This window comes from Aythya marila (genome assembly GCF_965140915.1).
Source record: "Aythya marila genome assembly, chromosome: 1".
NCBI lineage: Eukaryota > Metazoa > Chordata > Aves > Anseriformes > Anatidae > Aythya > Aythya marila.
In genome coordinates this window covers 175602343-175619903 of record NC_139042.1, presented here as the reverse complement: position 1 = coordinate 175619903, position 17561 = coordinate 175602343, and the positions used below count along the sequence as shown (strand labels likewise).

Here is a 17561-nt window from a genome sequence, read left to right as displayed (position 1 = left end):
TTGTTGGGGCAGGGGCTGATGGGCCTGGGCCTGGGCAGGGGGGGAAGGCACCAGAGGAGGGGGTCAGGTTCCTCATTTTCTCACCCCAAACTTAAGATGCACTGAAGCAAGATTCACATTAGAGACAGTCTTTCCAGTATCTCACCGCTAGGACCTGACTTACTGAGCATGGGCATACGGCTGTGTCAGTCGCTTGTTGCACAATAACCTGGTGACTACAGCACATGGATTCAAAGTCTTTCCCACCTGAACCAGAGCGTGACGTTTTGCCTCCCAAATTCAAATTTCAAAAAAAAAAATCTTTCTCTTACTTTTTGTTGAAAATGCCGTATTGGTCATTTCCTCAATTAACAGTAACTTGTACAGGCTGCAGCAGTGGTTAACGGGCTGTGATGAAATATAGATTCAAATTTCCACCTTGAACTGGGCAGAGTACAGATGCAAACCAAGGTCAGCCAAATCCCAGCAGCACTTTAAAATACTTTCTCATACCTTCAACACAACTTCAGAATAGAGGTAACTACAGTATGTATGTTATGCAGTCATTTAATGATATAGTAGATATCTAAGCCATCAAATTATATAACTGTTAGTTATATATTGTGTGAAAGAGATGAAAAAAATAATAAAAATGAGAGGAACTACAAGCCTATAAACCAAAGACCTGCAACAGGCAAATCTATCACAGGATAGACGTAGTGGATACTTGAATAATTATGATCTACTTGGGAAGGACTGACATGGCCTCTGTAAAGTGTTGCCTTACAGCCCCCTTGGAGTTCTGTGGCAGGGTTAAGAGCTGTGGGGAAATGCTTGCTGCAGCTATGATGGTGCACTTGAGCTCCCGAAAGGTGCTTGACAGAGCCGTCACCACACACCTTTGAGCGGTCTCTGCATAAGACCGAAGGCCCTGGAATGCAGCACAGTGGCTGCATTAAGGATTGGAGCACGGAGGTGACTGAGACAAATGAAGATGCTGAGTGACTCAGGGTTACAAAGATAAAGGTAGAGTGTGAAGAACTGCAGATTTTTTTATGAGGCTAGTGACGGGAAATACAACAGCAGATGAAATCTGAAGTGTAGACACATATAAAGTGACAAACACAGGCAAAACCAATGCCAACTTCACACACAAAATAATGGGCTTTCACCTGACTGGGGGAAAATGTCAGGATTGTGATAGCTACTTTCAAGAACACGTTGCTTCAGTGCATAGGGAAGAAGGGTGTGTCGAAAAGCCAATCACATACTGGGAGTAGTAGAATAGTAAAATGGTTTTGGTTGGAAGGGACCTAAGATCATCTGATTCCACTCCCTGCCAAGGGCAGGGACACCTCCCACCAGACCAGGTTTCCCAAAGCTCCCATCCAACCTGGCCTTGAACACCTCCAGGAATGGGGCATCCACAGCTGCTCTGGGCAGGATACACACAGGACAAAACAAGCATCACTAAGTCAGTGTAGAAATCCATGCCATTGAATATAAAACTGTGTGCAATTCCAGATCCTTCATCTCCAAAATGGTATATTAAAAAAATGGAAACAGTTCACGGAAGTACATCAAGTGTATGGATTAGCCTCCACAGGAGCAGTCTCACAGGGGTTCAGTTGTGGTAAGTAATTCATTTGGGAGATACAGAGGGGCATACAAACTGCAGGTACCAGGATAATGGATAGGGATGGACTCTTCATTATCCAGTGTACTGAAATACAAAAGCCGGGGACCATCAGTCAGAAGGGGGCAGGTTTGTTTTTTTTTTGTTTTGTTTTGTTTAAAAAAAAAAAAAAAAAGGAAAGGAAAGAAAAGAAAAAGGTAATTCTGGTGATTCTTCATATAACAGATATCAAACATGGAACTCTGGGAAAAATTTGAATATATTCAAGGGAAGACTGGACAAACCATTCAGGTGCAGGAAATTGTCTGAAGTGAAAATGGTTGTAGGATAAACACCATAAATGTTTCCCTTGCTTTATTCTTTCCTACCTGTCTACTTACAGAAACAGTTGTAGACAGGGTAAGGTGCAAGACTGAACACTGATTCAAACCATTGCAGCAGAATGGCTCTAAAACCAAATTCAGTTTAATTCTACATATTTATTCTATATAGCATCAGTGTGAAATCACTAAATGATTCCTGTTGTGCTTTCACAAGTGAGTAGTTTTGCCATGTATTATTACAGTTCCTCTTATGCAGAGTTCTGAAATTTGGCTTATATTAATTCAAGATGAAATGCCTTTTGTGAGGGTGGGGAATAAAGTGTTAATAGTTTCTCAACTTGGTTCCTTAAGCTTTTATTCCGGGCAGAATTTCTTCAAGGGAAAGGAGAGGAGCTTTGTGCTCATCAGCTGGGTGTGATAGGTCAAATCACCAGCTCACGGGCACCGATGCTAAGAGAGGAGCTAATGGAGTTGCATGAGTGAGCTGGGCCAATAGTCACATATCGACCTGGCTTCTGAACTGCCTTTATGATGGGAACGTAACCTTAATCCATCACATTCTGCAAGGTCTGAAAATTTGTACATTCTTATTGAGGATAATACTAGTTGTCAAATTTTTAATGCATTAAAAGTAACAGGATTTCACAGCTTTAAGAACATTTGCATTTTTCCTATTCAAATGCCCAATTAATTATCTATAATCTACACTGAAAAAAATCAACTGGCTATTGAACTTAAAACCCCCTTTGTTAGAAACAGAATCAGAGACCTCTTTTCATGCTTTAAGGCTTATCAGAAAAGGATGTTAGCAATAAAAGTACTTAGTAAAATGAGAGATGACTAAGACCTTTTTTTTTTTTTTAAACTTAGATCAGTGCACAGTGATTATCTTCTTTTCTAAATGCAGGGGCACAGCTGTTTTGCTTATGTAGGTTAGACTTAAATAGCTGAGTATTGCACTCATATGAAACTCCTTGAATCCAACAGTTCATGTACATAATCCTGCAAAATAGCTGCTAAGATTAAATGAATGAATTAAAAATAAATGCCCAGTGAAATAAGCAGGATGTTTACCATACAAACACTCTAATAGCTAACCTGACTTTTCCCTAGTAGAACATTTATATTATAGGAATTTAACCCATGGACACACATAATTAGCTCTTTCACCTTCAAGTTGCTGAAAGAACGATTTGCTTAAGAAGATTAGCCCTTTGAGTGTTCAATAGAAGTACTGACAAATGAGCCTAAAATGATTATAGAGGAGCTCTGTTAACACCATCTTCTGATCTTTTATTTTTAAATAGCATGCCTTTCAGTCAAAAATGTTTTAATCTGACCTCTTGCATCTTTCCAAATCAAGGATCAACTTTTAATGCTATGTGTTCAAATCTCATTGTGAGGAGTTGGTTTTCAAGGCTCTTTTGAGATGCAGGCGAGACAATCACAGTAGCCCAAATGGAACTTCAGTGCTAATTCATTTCTTCTGTTTGTTGTAACTGCATGCAGCATCTTGTCTGCATCGTAGCACTTTTCCAAGTCAGTGGTGGCAAGACAACTCTTTCTGAGCTGTGCTGTACTAGCATGATTTGGGTAATAAACAGTTTTTCAGAAGACGGGTATTTTTAAAGGCAGGTGGAATACAGAAGAGGTGATACTGAAAAGACAGGAACAAAGCTGCCTCAGATGGGTTGTGGCAGGGAAATGGATTTTTCAGTTATTTTGGCTGCATACCATAAACCTGAGGTGTAAAGTAAGCACTGTAACAGAGCAAGCATTGTAAGTTGCCTTCAGTGGCTCTGTAGCTATTGTTTGCATGACAGTCTATTTTCCCATACGAAAGCTAAAGGTCAATTTTTGAATTACTTACACAGACTTTCAGAGTAATCCTCTTACTTAAGGCTGTGAAATATCTGGATCCGTCAAAATTTTATACAAGCACTGAAATCATGGGAATTGTATTTCCATAAGAGTGGCATAAATAAATAGTTTATCAACCTTGGGAGCTTTATCTTGCTCAGCTATTACCAACAACTGAAAGACTGATGCCATATACAGAATTCAGTTCATGTTATTAATTCTCTCAGTAAAACTGGGTAGACTTTTCCCTTTTACTTTTAAGTCATACTGCCATCTACAGCTTGAATAAACACAATACTCTGGGGTTAGGATAACGGTAATTCAGGCTGGAGGAGATCTTTGGGCTATATTCCAGCCACCTCCACAAAGTGGGGTCACCTGTCAGACCACCTTGCTTAGAGCTTTATTCAGTTGGGTCTTAGAAATCTGTCTGGGCAGCCTGTTCCACTGTCTCACCATCCTCATGGGGAACAAAGTTTTTTCCTTTACAACCAGTCCAAACCTCTCATTTCAGTTCATGCCCATTGTCTCCTGTTCTGCTGCCACGCACCACTGTGAAGCCTGGCTCCATCTTCTTGCTCTCTGACTCTCATAAGGTTCCTGTCGGGACATTCCAGTTGCACGTCTAGGTCTCCCTGAATGACAGCTGGATCCTCCAGCATATCCATTTGTTCCTTTAATTTGGTGTGAGCTACACCAAACCTGCACCAGCAAACTTGTTGAGGGTGACAACGATGTTAAACAGCAGAGGGCCCAGAAGAATCCCCCATGGTATTCACTCCCGTTAACCATTACTCTCCTAGCCTCCTCCAGCCACTTTTTTTTTTTTATCTGCTTGTTTGCCCACCCATTATGTTAGAAGATAATGCCCTAACTTGCTCACAAGAATATTGTGGAACACCATGGCAAAAGCCTTACTAAAGTCAAGGTAAAAGACATTCTTCTGTTGTCCATAAATGCACTCATTTTATCACAGTTGACTTTTTTAATTAAGAATATAAAAGTTTTTTTTTTTTTTCTTCCCAAGGGATGGTTCCATTAAAAATTCTTTGTCACCATAAGGCTTTACAGAAAGAGATCCTGCATTCTGTAAACAATAAAACAGGGTTTGTTTTTTATTATAAATACTTTTGCAATTATATTAATTAAACACCTCATCAAGTAATTGAATAAGCACTAACTAAAAAGCAATGTGCTACTTAATCCTGGAATCATTAGCATGAACTTAAGTAGTTGTATTCATCAACTGTCTGACAATGTGCCAGATGACTTGTTACTGTCGATTAAGGACTTGCACCTTTTTAAGACTTGGTGCCTGAATGCAACAAAAACACAAATATTTAGTGAACCTCAGTACAGCAGCTTTTTAGTTAGGTACCTGTAGGCTGCAAACTTGCGACATAATGGCTACTCAATGTTCTTCAACATTTAGTGTAAACCAGCTTTTAAAAAAATATAATGAAATAAAATATACTTCTGTTTGTATTTGTTCCCGGAATGTAACTTTGCAAGTAGGACATCAACAAAAATACGAAATTCGTGCTTGCAGCTCACAGCTTAAGTTCTGTTAAACCTGTCTGACATGACACGCAGCTTTGCATTGTTTATTCCAGCGCATACAAGGATTTGCATGTTTTTGGAACCAGGATTTTGGAGTTGTTTTTTCCCCATTCAGTATGAATCTCAATCTACTTTTTCATGTTTCTGGCTTTAAAGTGGGATTCTCCCTCACTTTCTTGGCATTATACATAAAATATCTCCATTGCTATAATATTCCTGCCATCTTTCATTAATTGGTATCTTAAAAGTCACATTTCATTATTTCTCTTAGACAGACTGTTGCATAACACGAAGGATCAAGGTCAAACGATATATGAAGAGAGAGTTTTGACTCATTCAGATGGTTGTCTTCATTTTTGATTCCTTCTTCACTGCCTTCTATAAAATATGACAGATTCTGAACATTTTTCAAAATGTGTCTGTAACATCCAGGTATATTCAGTTGTAGCGGAGGCACTCTGAATTTGCACATCTGCAGTCCATCCTTGGAAAGTCTTTCATGGTACCATTGCCCAACTTTATTACTGGGATACTTGATACTATGTCCCACCATTGGAAGAACAACCTTCAAGGAAAAAATAAAAACAAATTTAAAAAAATGAAATACAATTCACCAATTTCCCTTTAAGGAAATGCGATTACAATCCTAAATGTGTTTAAACCTTCTATTCTGGGTCCTGAAATAGCAAAACAGCTCCTTCTTTTGCTAAGTACAGCCATGCAATTACTTGAACAGAACTTAAATGAAAAGTAGCAAAAATAATAAATATATCACGATTTCTAAAACAAATTAGAAATACACTAACATGAATTTCCTTACTTGTTGGGAAAGATACAGAAATAAAGATATTAAGTTACATATGTAAGACTTCACAGGACTCTGAGCCTTCAACAATTACATGAACCATTCAAGTGTTTTTCCCAGACATAGATTGAATAAATTTTCAAAGCATTTATATCCAACTTCAAAAAAATATTACCATACTGCAAATGACACTGTACTAATTTCCATTACAAAGTAAGTATTTTTTCCTTCCGTTTGTTAAGAGGGTGGAGATTAGTTCACATGTGTTTTCTTTAATGTGCATTCTGGCAAGAAATAAGACTGCACCAGTTAATATATTCCTACTATCTTTAAAACAAAACATTTTAATCAAATAAAGAGATCATCAGCTCAGGATGTTTCAGACAGACTTACTTGGTGTATAGAATATTTGTTAGCTGACTCTTCTGGAGCAGTGACAACATGAACCTGGCAAGACAGATAAGATGTTAAGAAAAATAAAACAACTTTTTAAAGTGAAGTTATTTTAAAGTTAAAAATAAAATAAAACAAAGTTTTAAAGCTTAAAAACCTCTGCATTCTAGGATTATTTGACTACTAAAAGGCCAAATAATCTATTCTAGCTACAAAAAATATTAGATATGATTACTATAATCTGCAATTTTGTGTTACGTTGCCAAAAGCAAAAACACTAATTAAAATGTGTTCTATTGAATAGGAATATATAGTAAACTCAGTAACTTAATGCTAAATGTGGTAGCTCCGCTCTTCATTTGATTTGATCTACTTGGTTTATTAAACTTCATTCTCAAAAGGAAAAATCACAATGGAAACAGAAGCTACTCTTTACAGAGACTAGAAATTATTCACTAACCTTTCAAGTGCTTTTGCTTGCAAATTTATAAGAATTTCCACCCAAGACGTGAGATACATTCTGCCCATGCACACCCCTGTTTATTTTCCAGTAAAACATTGCAAAAATTCTACGCTCTATCTGATGATCGGGAGAAGGATAACTGCCTCCTTATCCAGTTAAGAAAAAGATATGTTAACCCTGAAAGAAGAGATTGGTTGTTTCAGAAATGGACTTCAGCATGCCCAAGCCTGTGGCCAGCATACATTTCAGTGCTGGCTTTAAGATATTTGCTCACCTGTGGCTCCATGCAGAGCACCAAGGCTGTGCTATGGGCAACCAGAAACACTCCCTTGACCTTTACTATTTTCCCAAGAAGAGGAGTGCATTTTTGAACAGCTGCCAACAGTTTAGACTCATCATCAATTTGTTTTAATTGCCTGAGTAAGAGAAATTTTGCTAAACATGCTTTGACTGTGTAGCTACAGCATGATTAGCAGCACAGTCTGAGGCCAACTTGCACCGTGGCCTTACATTCAATAATGTACGTGATGGCAAGGTCTGACCTTGAAAGCAAGACTCAGATCTACTCTGACTGATAATATCGGTCCACCCAAAGCCTAATCTGAAGGTTTTCCCCAGCCAGATTGTAAGAAGAGCATCAGATGCCACGCAGAATAATTTCTTACATACATCAATTCTGCCATTCTGTCCCTTCTCATCCCTTCACTAAAATGAATAGCCAAAACAGATAAAAACTGTTAAAACACATCTAGCATATATGCCTCTTCGTGATAAAGGGGAAAGAAGTGATGTATCTCTTTTTGATTTACCACAAACAGTAACTAATTTAATAAACATACCAAAATAAAAGCATAGGATTATTGTCTGACATATGAATGTACTCAAGTGCATTACGGTTATTTTTCACCAGAACTATTTTGTAAAAACTCACCTTGTCATTCAGGGAAAGGCTTTCATCATTTTCCTCAGTGAAGACTAGATCACCTTCAACAACTTTTGAACCATAGATCTCCAGTCTATACGATGCTGCCTCATTCCATATTTTACTGCAATAAGCATGGACATAGAATATACGCATGGAGTGAGGAATGCTGAGCCATCCTCTGGTACAGCCTTCGTGATTTACACCATAGCGATTTAAAGCACGTAACAACATCTTCTCTCTCACTTTACATTCCGGCAGCATCGTGAGTGTGCCCTTTGCATCCTCTGATATAAACAAAAATAACCATATAAGTAATCATCGATTTTCCAAATACTACCTACAGGAAAAAACACACTTAAAAGGATGAAATAATCAGGTATGAATAAATTGTGTCAGTCTAACCCCTTTATGCTGACTTTTAAGTTATTATTCCCTTTCTTTCAATGTGTCATGTCAGACAAATTCCATCTTATACACCTATCAACATAGTCCCATGAACTCTGTTCTCTGTACTTCACACAGGATAAAATCAACTAGCTGTCATTCGGTTATTCAATCCAGTTGCAGTTTCTTAGAAATGTATTTCATCGCTCCAAAGTTTTTTTTTAGATCAGGTAACTGAAAGTAGAAAACAACCTAGGGAAGATCATTAAATTTTGATTTTAAGTCATTTGAAAACGTATTTCATAGGGGGTAAAAAAAATATGTCTTTATTTTTAAATTTAAAAATCACAAGGGCCACTAGGAAGTCTAGGCCTCAACCAAGATGAAATTATATTTAATCAGATTTGTACTACATTATATAAATGTTTCATATTTAAAATCTTACATTTTACATATTTTTCCTTCCTAATTTTTCTTATGAAGAGCGATTATCTGAAGGAGCCACTGCATGGCCTTTTCTTTTTGGAAAAGGCAAGCAGCTGTTACAGAATCCACATCAATGTCTTTCCATGCATCACACAGCAATGTATAACACAGAACGATTCATCTTATCTCATCTGTGAAATGAAAGGTCTCTGTGTCCCTTGACGCCACATATTGTAGCTGTCGTGTCAACGTACAGTGATAAGCAGGCTAACAGATGTGGAAGATTTGAAGACATCAAACATTTGCGGTCAAGAGCAACTTAACATTTTTAGTTTTGGAGGGAAAGTTGGCTGGCTGAATGACAGCAATAAACATGACACACAGAGTGTTTTACTCAGCACACTGTTTCTGGCATATTTTGTTGAACAGTTCAAGGAAGAAAGAAGGCAGATTAGAGCAATGTGTGGAGGAAGATACATAATTAAAAAGACATAAAACCAGAGCCCAAAGGTGCAAGAACCCAGGAGCTAAGATTATTATAGAAATTTCATAAAATTAGATGCCCAAATGTGGTAAATGCTGAGTGTCAGTTGGGTGCCTCATTCTGCATTCTTCCTTCTAAATTAGAGAGGAAAAAGCTGTATTCCAAAAGCTAACAGACTGAAGGAGGCCAAAACTGCTTTGAGAATAATACTGTAGTCTTTTCCAGCATTATGCTATATACCATTTATTTCTGCACTGCCTCGCACCTGAAATACATTAGTTTTCCACTATTTTGCACAGTTAGGGCCTGATCTTCATCTCATTATTAAAAGTAATATGTGTGGTTCCAGGAGTTCCATGGAATATGCCATAAGTGACATAAAGCAACAGCAAAATAAACAGTCTCTCTCTGTGCAGCAACACTTTATTCCCTCCCAATACCTATGCTGAACTGATGAACAGACAATTTAACTGGACTTACCAGTCTGAAGAAAGTGCCTTTTTGCCTTGTTTACAGGGTCATCCGTATCTTCAGGCGTGAAGAATAATTTCACAGCTTCCACCTTTAAAGAACAATATTAATAATTTATATTTTCTGCACGTAAAAATAATTATTTGTCAACTAAACAGACAATCATGCATCCAAATCTGTGCTGACAGATTTGCAACCTCTCAAAATCATTTCAGTTCTTTAAGGTCTACATGAAAGACACAGAAGACACCATTAACAGCTGTAGTGGGTTTACGTGGCAAGGTTTTGGTAGCAGGGAGCCATAGGGGTGGTTTCTGTGAGAAAGATCTAGAAGCTGCCCCATGTTTCGGAAGGGCCCCATTGTTTTCCAGATCCGAGCCAATAAGCGATGTTGTTTTGCGCCTCTGTGAGAGCATATTTAAGACAGGGAAAAAACGCTGCGCCACACAGCAGCCGGGAGAGTCAAGGGAGTGAGAGAACAGCTTTGCACCAAGGTCAGTGTAGAAGGAGGGGGAGAGGTGCTCCAGGCGCCGGAGCAGAAGTCCCCTGCGGCCTGTGGTGAGGACCATGGTGAAGCAGGATGTCCCCCTGGAGCTCATGGAGTACCACGGTGGAGCAGGGTTCCATGCTGCAGCCCGTGGAGGAGACCACGGTGGAGCAGGTGGCCCTGCACCGACGGAGGCTGCCGCCTGTGGAAGACCCCTGCCGGAGCAGATTCCGGGCCGGACCTGTAGCCCGTGGAGAGGAGCCCACGCAGGAGCAGGTGACCTGGCAGGAGCTGCTGCCCGCAGGGGAGCCAGGTTGGAGCAGTTTTCTCCTGAGGGATGGACCCCGTTGTACGGACCCATATCTGGAGCAGTTCTGGAAGAGCTGCTGCCTGTGGGAAGCCCACGCCGGGTCAGTTCATCAAGGACTGCATCCCGTGGGTGGGACCCCACAGCACAGGGGACGAGAGTGACCGAGAAGGAGCAGCAGAGAAGAAGTGCTGTAGACTGACCATAACCCCCATTCCCCCGTTCCCCTGCGCCGCTCGGGGGGAGGAGGTGGAAAAGGGTGGATGGGGGGGAAGGTGCTTTTGTTTTTTTTTTTCCTTTGTTTTCTCACTTCTCTCGCTTGTTAGTTGTAGGCAATAAATCTTACTATCTCCTTATGCCGAGTCTGTTTTGCCCGTTACAATAATTATTGCGTGATTTTCTCGTCCTTATCTCAATCCTTGAGCCCTTTTCACATATTTTCTCCCCATTCCTCTTTGAGGAGGGGGAGTGAGAGAGCGGCTGTGGTGGAGCTCGGCTGCCCACTTGAGCGGAACCACGACAACAGCATAGCCACCAGTGTGGCTATGTTACTCTCAGATTAAGGAAAGGTTCTGGTCACAAAGAAGGCACGAGATTGCTTTCAAAGCTCTATGAGAAATGTCTTCTTGAACATCCAGTTAGGACTCCTCTGCATTGCAACACCATCATTCTATCCTGAGCAGGACAGTTCCTTCCTCTTGTTTCCCTCCAGCATGTTTCATGTAACACTTAAGCTGAGAGCTTTCCGTAGACTCACACAGAGGGGCAACAATCCTTTTAAAAAAAAAAAAAAAAAAAAAAAAAAAAAAAAAATACTGAACTGATGCTGTTCCAGGGAAAACACTACCTGTAACACCGGTGGAACCACACAGTCCACTACCACCTATATCAGCCTGTGACTCTCCCTGTTCATCTCTTTTATTAACGTTGTTGTCTTCCTCTGTATTGGGACTGTGTAAACATATACTGTCACATTTTTAACACAAATGCATGTTTCAAATTAAAAAGTAACTGAGTTAAGACTAGAGATTTGTATCATTACTCTGCAGGGAATGACACATTGTGTCAACTGTTAACATATCAGAATTCAAAATGTCAGATACATCAACAGCTACTTTTATGGTCTGCCCTCAAATTCTCTCAGAAGCAAAACAGTATTGGAGGAAAAGGATACTCAAGTATTCATTTGACTTTGTAGAGCTTGATTCTGTCTTAAGCCTGTGCCAAATACTACACTAGATACACTGAAAAGTATATGACTCTTATCTTAAGGGTTATTACTTAAGAAATAAGTTCTCCTTAGCTTACAGGGGAACATTTGCTCAGAACTAAGATTTGGGCAAGTAGCCAAGGAATAATGGAAAGCAGCAATCTCTTCTATACAGCAGACAAATTACTGTGGCATTGAAAAAGCAAATCCTTTTGTATGATCCTATGTAGTATCTTGTGACATTTGCAAAAGGAATATAGACCCCCAGGAGGATAAAGAGGCTACAGGTTAGGCATTGTATAAAGATTGCTTCATTTTAGAGTTCAAATGTTGTACGGAATGCAGCCACTTCCCTGAGAAGTGGCATAATGATGATCGCATTCCCATCACAGACAGGAGAATCACTTCCTCAGCTACATGCAGCTGCACCTACTGCTTACAGATTTTCTTGATTCAGCATGAAAATCTTCATGCTTGTGTTGTTGTCAGAACTAATCTGGCAATTACTTCCAGCACACAGAGGGGTTTATCTCAGAAATGAAACTGCTCCCTGGGAAGGTCAGCCCCAGCACCAGACGTTGCAACAGTAATGTAAAATGAACTTGACAGTAACTACTTATATTACAAAATGAAAATACCATTTTTCCATTCAGTAGAGCCAATCCTATTTGATCTGTCTGAACATTTTGTCCCTGGCCAAATCGCTGCGGTCCGTAGTAATTTACAAAACCTTTTGTCTGGAATTAGAAAGAATAAATATGTTAAGAACATCAAAACAGTGAGACTAAGCGTACAACACATATCTGTATTTATCCAAAATACACACACTTTTTTAATCCTGAAATAACATAAAACAAAAATATGATTTAGCAACTGATTTAGAAAGGTCTAAGAAGACAAACAAGTTCTATTCTCTTTGTTTTCAAAAAAAACCACTTAGGTAAATGAAATAAAATCACTTATACGTAATTATTGGAAATACTAATTCAGTTCAAATCAAAGAGAGTTCTTTCTATGTGCCAAATTATGAAATCTCTATCAAAGAAAATGCAGCAGAGCAAAAGTAATGAATGGTACGAACTGTTGGACATTTTTTCTTTAAAATGCTCTTTATTCACATGAGATTGTTTGTATGATTATTACAGTAGTAAAGGCCAAGAGTAAAAAGGCCAGATGTAGAAGAGAGAAAGGCATTAAAGCACCAGTTGATTTTTTTTTTTTCCAGTAATCAAATACATTTCCAAAATTTTTACACGTCATGTATTTGGCTTTTACACACTGGACAGTTTTCATTCAAGTCTTTATTCCTGGAGTAATCTTCTTAAAGTAATTTGTGTTATAGCCATTACTTAGAAAGCAAGGGAAGTTACTGCTGTACAAAACATCTAAACGTTTTCCTTTCCATGATTGTCTTCTACTTTTCTCAGAGACTTAAGATAGGACCTGAAAAAAACCCTCATCATCACACAAAGGATAAGAGCAATCAAAATCCACTAGATTTCAGGGGATCTTTGTCCGCTACAGACATTTCACACATATTTATTGCATCAAAGTATACATTTTTTCACCCAAGCCAAACATGCATTTTCTTCAAATGACCAAAAAAGGCAAGCAGTTGACACGTGTAACTATATTCTTTTATCCTATCAACTGCCACTGTGAAACACATTACTTTGGTTGACAGCTCACCTATCAATACTCATTTGCTACCAATTTGCTTTCCCTTCTGTCTTGCTGCACCACATTGGGTTCTGAAGCCTGCAACACAGAATGAATTCACTTATGGGCCTCCTTCAGATCGCAGCTTTGTTCCAAGGATAATGAAGGAAGGCCATAAAACAGCAAAAACATCAAAGAAGGGAAATATCACCATTGTTCTGCCATTACAAATATTTTTTTAAAGCAATTTGTGTTACAGCACAGAACTACAACCCCTTATTGGCAGCCATGCAGCTTTTTTACCTTAATATTTTCCATTGCTTCAGATATTCTCTCTTTCAAATCTGCAGAGGAGTCATGACTGTGGAGTTTAAGATCTCTCACAATTATATCAAAGTGATTGCCCTTCAGCTGACCAAGCCTAAGGTGCTGGGATGCTGAATGTATGTTCTGTATTTTCATGCCTTTTTTTTCCATTTTGCTTCCAATTTCTTTCAACCTGCATAAACAATTGGGAGAAATTATGAGCCGTCCGCTATAAAAGCTATAGAACTATAGCAATAAATACCTTCTTTACCTTGTACTAGAACTAAAAAGGCTGAAGAATTCAAAAGAGATTTAAAACAGATTACTATGAGAAAAATCAAAGCAAATGCAGAGATAGTCTTAAAATTCAGTTGTTATCCATAAACACTTCTAAAACATTTGCTTCAGTTGCACTTATGTTTTGTAGCGTGATGGGTGTTGGAATGAAACAATTCATTGCTCAAGGCAACCAAACTGAATTTTGTATTTTTAATTGAATAACTCATATATTGAATATATATTGAATAATTCATTCTTCAGTCATAAAAATCTTTTTTTTTTTTTTTTTTTTTTTAAAAAAAAAGTAATGTCTGCCACTCTATTGGTCTCCAGAACACAATTTGCTCTTTCTTGGTCAGCCTTAACAAAAGCAAACTCAGAACGCTGATTCTCTGGGTATGCTTGCACAAGCCTGTAATTGGAAACGCAGCTGACAGTTCAACTATCTGCCCTTTAAAGTATCCACTCAATCTCTTTGTTCTTACGTATATTAAACAGTCATTCAAATGAAGGGAAATTTCAGCTTACTTGCTAAGAAATATTTTAACAATTTCATAAATTATTTACTGATATATAAGAGGCTTGGAAGCATTTAACTATTTTGCTTAATTGTTTATACATTAAGACAAAGTTTTGCCTATTCTCTTGAACAAACGGCCTTATAGTCCGGTTTGCAGTAGAACCTTACTATCATTATTTATTTATGTTAGTTTCAAACCCTAAAAACTTTTTTTACTGCAGTTGCTACTGCAGAACGTAAAATATATTTTTTTTTACCCACTGAGTTTTGTCTAGAGTAACAAAAATGAGGAACCAAATGGCATGACTTGTATTATTGTCATGTTATTCAGAACCTTTACACTTGGTGGCATCTTTACTTAGTCTCAGGTTTCTATACTGGGCGATGTAAGAGAAGCTGATATTCAGGACTCTAAAAGAGCATCTGTCCAAAGTAAAATTGCAGTGATTTTTTTATTTTATTTTATTTTTTTTAAATCTGTATAAGGCTCTTAAATTGTCTGTGGACCTCTAGATAAAGCTTTGATAGTATGTGGAAAACTGTTGGGTCACGTAGTATAGGTTCCCTCTCTGTTCCTGTCAGTAGATGGTATTCAGAAAACTGTGAAGGGGATCACATGAGCATGAGTTAGAAGGATAACGTGCCAGATGATATAGCGTACTCATATTACTAAAACAAACAAAGGAAGACTTTTCTTAAAATTTCCACACTGGTGGACTTGAATCTTATGCTGTACACATTGTAAAGCCACAAAATACTACAGCCATTGCCACTGTGCTCTGATACAGGAGGCGAAGACACAGTGGTAGAATGACAGAATGGTTCGGGTTGGAAGGGACCTTAATGGCCCTCCAGTTCCAACCCCTGTCACGGGCAGGGATGCCACGCAGTAGACCAGGTTGCTTAATCAACATTTAAGTATCAACATGGTGCAAGCTGCTGATTAACATATTAAAATATGTCTCAAACTTCATATACCCAGATTTCTAGTACCTCTCAGGAGTAACCTTCTTCACAACCATAGGCTGGTAAGTAATAGCCTTCTTGTCTTTGATGCCAGTGTAACTGAAGTCTGAAGGAAGAACTCCAAGTTCAGCAGCCAAGATGCCAATTGCTTCCAGTGTTTCTAGGTTTTCTTTCTGAAGGGTGAAAGCTGAAACAATCATCTCAGAATTATTAGGAATTTGATGCAAATCATACAGGTGCTCTTCCAGAGCAGATGTCCTGTTCTTCCCTTCAAACTATGACAGCATGGAAACTGCAAGGAAACAGTGCTCCCACTGTTTCCTCTCCCATCCTACAAAATTAAAGGAAATGGGACTTTTTCCAGTACTGAATGGGAAGAATAAAGATGCATTAAACAAAACTCAGAACAATCAATCCTCTGCTGACTCTAAGAGCAGTACCTGACAAAATGCAACACACTTCAAATAACATGACTTATTCTTAGAAACACTTGGTTTATCAGAAAACAACTGCTTTAAGAAATGAGATCATAAATCAAATCTGACCTTTCTAAACTGTACAACATGAAAACACATCTTTTCAAATCCCTCAACTTCTTTCAAGGGAGAACTAACGCATGGGGAATAACAGAGAATTAGAGATACAGGCAAAAGAACTGTAATCATTAACGCTGAACAGTTTACGTAAATCATTGCAGTAACTTGATTCATCCATCTCAGGTCTGTTTTTCAGTGATGGAACTATATTACACTGGGAATGATTTATTTCAGGATAAGCAACGGGTGCATCAGGCCTATGTATCATACTAAAGTGATTCTGAGGGTCAGTGTTAGTGAAGAACACTGTAATACAGAATCACAGAATTTCTAGGTTGGAAGAGACCTCAAGATCATCGAGTCCAACCTCTGACCTAACGCTAGCAGTCCCCACTAAACCATTTCCCTAAGCTCTACATCTAAACGTCTTTTGAAGACCTCCAGGGATGGTGACTCCACCACTTCCCTGGGCAGCCTCTTACAATGTCTAACAACCCTTACAGTAAAGAAGTTCTTCCTAACATCCAACCTAAACCTCCCCTGGCACTTCAGCCCATTCCCCCTCGCCCTGTCACCAGGCCCGTGGGCGAGCAGCCCTAGCACTTCCTAAAACCACCACAATATTTACCTGTGTAAACTTCTTGCCCGTCAGGGGAGCCCTCAGCAGGCCGTTTTCGGGACCGCCTGCCCCGGAACCGCACGGTTATCGCCATGTCCCCGCGGGGCAGGGCGAAGCTCTTGGTTTCCAGCAGCTTCCCGAACCTCCTGCCCAGCAGGTGGTGCACCGCCCGCCGGTGCTCCTTGTCGCCGTCGGGCTCGAAGCAGAAGGTGGAGCCCTCCACCTTGGCGTCCAGGAACCTGAAGAAGCCGCTGGCCTCGGGCTCGCTGACCAGCTGCCGCAGCTCCCGGTAGCCCTCGTCGCCCCTCACCACCACCTCGCGGCCCCTGGTGGCCGTGGCGAGGAAGGGGAAGCGCTGCCGCACGGCGCTGTGCACCCCCGCCCGCTCCGCCTTGCCCCCCGGGCTGCCCAGGCTCAGCTCGCCGCCGCCCCACGCCTCCCTCAGCGCCCGGGCGAAGCGGGCCAGCCGCTCGCTCGCCTCCTCGCCCAGGCAGCTGGCCAGCGGGTCGCCGGGCGGCTCGGGGAGCCCCGCTGCGGGCTGCTGCCCGCCGGGGGACGGGGCTCTGAGGGGAGCCGGCTCCGCCCGCGGCCGCTCGGGGCCGCGCGGGGGCAGCGGCAGCTCCCGCACCACGAAGTCGCCGGGGCAGCCCTTGAGGGTGCCGCGGAAGCCGCTGTGCGCGGCGGCGTAGCCGAAGGAAGGCAGCATGGCCCCCCGCGAGGCGAGAAATTAAAACTCGAAATCGAGTTAGAATTAAAAATCGAGATAAAATTAAAAATACGCGGTTGAAATTTAAATAAAAATGGAAATAAAGGCGGCCCCGCGCACAGGGGTACGGATCCAAGATGGCGCCAGGGGGCGCCGCGGGGAGGGGCGCGGGGGAGCCGTGAGGGAGCCATGAGGGCGCTACCAACTCCCTCCAGCGGAGGGGGGAGAAAGCGCTCCCCCTCTATTCCCCCCTCCCA

The 17561-nt window shown here is 40.4% G+C and overlaps 1 protein-coding gene across 1 annotated transcript; it reads right to left on the bottom strand.

Annotated features, from left to right (window-relative positions):
• Nucleotides 1-3034: 3034 nt before the first annotated feature.
• Nucleotides 3035-17545, bottom strand: PUS7L (pseudouridine synthase 7 like). Its single transcript, XM_082767532.1, has 8 exons — nt 16608-17545; nt 15471-15630; nt 13676-13871; nt 12352-12450; nt 9719-9800; nt 7951-8228; nt 6557-6610; nt 3035-5923 (listed from the first exon to the last, which is right to left on the bottom strand). Exons 1-8 carry the CDS (start codon nt 17302-17304, stop codon nt 5600-5602), a joined length of 1890 nt encoding a protein of 629 aa, XP_082623658.1. The 5' UTR covers nt 17305-17545; the 3' UTR covers nt 3035-5599.
• Nucleotides 17546-17561: the final 16 nt, after the last annotated feature.

What these genes read in the sequence shown, in the direction of transcription:
- PUS7L (XM_082767532.1), bottom strand. Translation starts at nt 17,304, where the DNA reads ATGCTGCCTTCCTTCGGCTACGCCGCCGCGCACAGCGGCTTCCGCGGC. An exon ending in CGGGCAAGAAGTTTACACAG is followed by an intron (nt 15,631 to 16,607) that starts GTAAATATTGTG and finishes TGATTGTTTCAG; the next exon opens with CTTTCACCCTTCAGAAAGAA. An exon ending in AAGGCACTTTCTTCAGACTG is followed by an intron (nt 8,229 to 9,718) that starts GTAAGTCCAGTT and finishes TGTTTATATCAG; the next exon opens with AGGATGCAAAGGGCACACTC.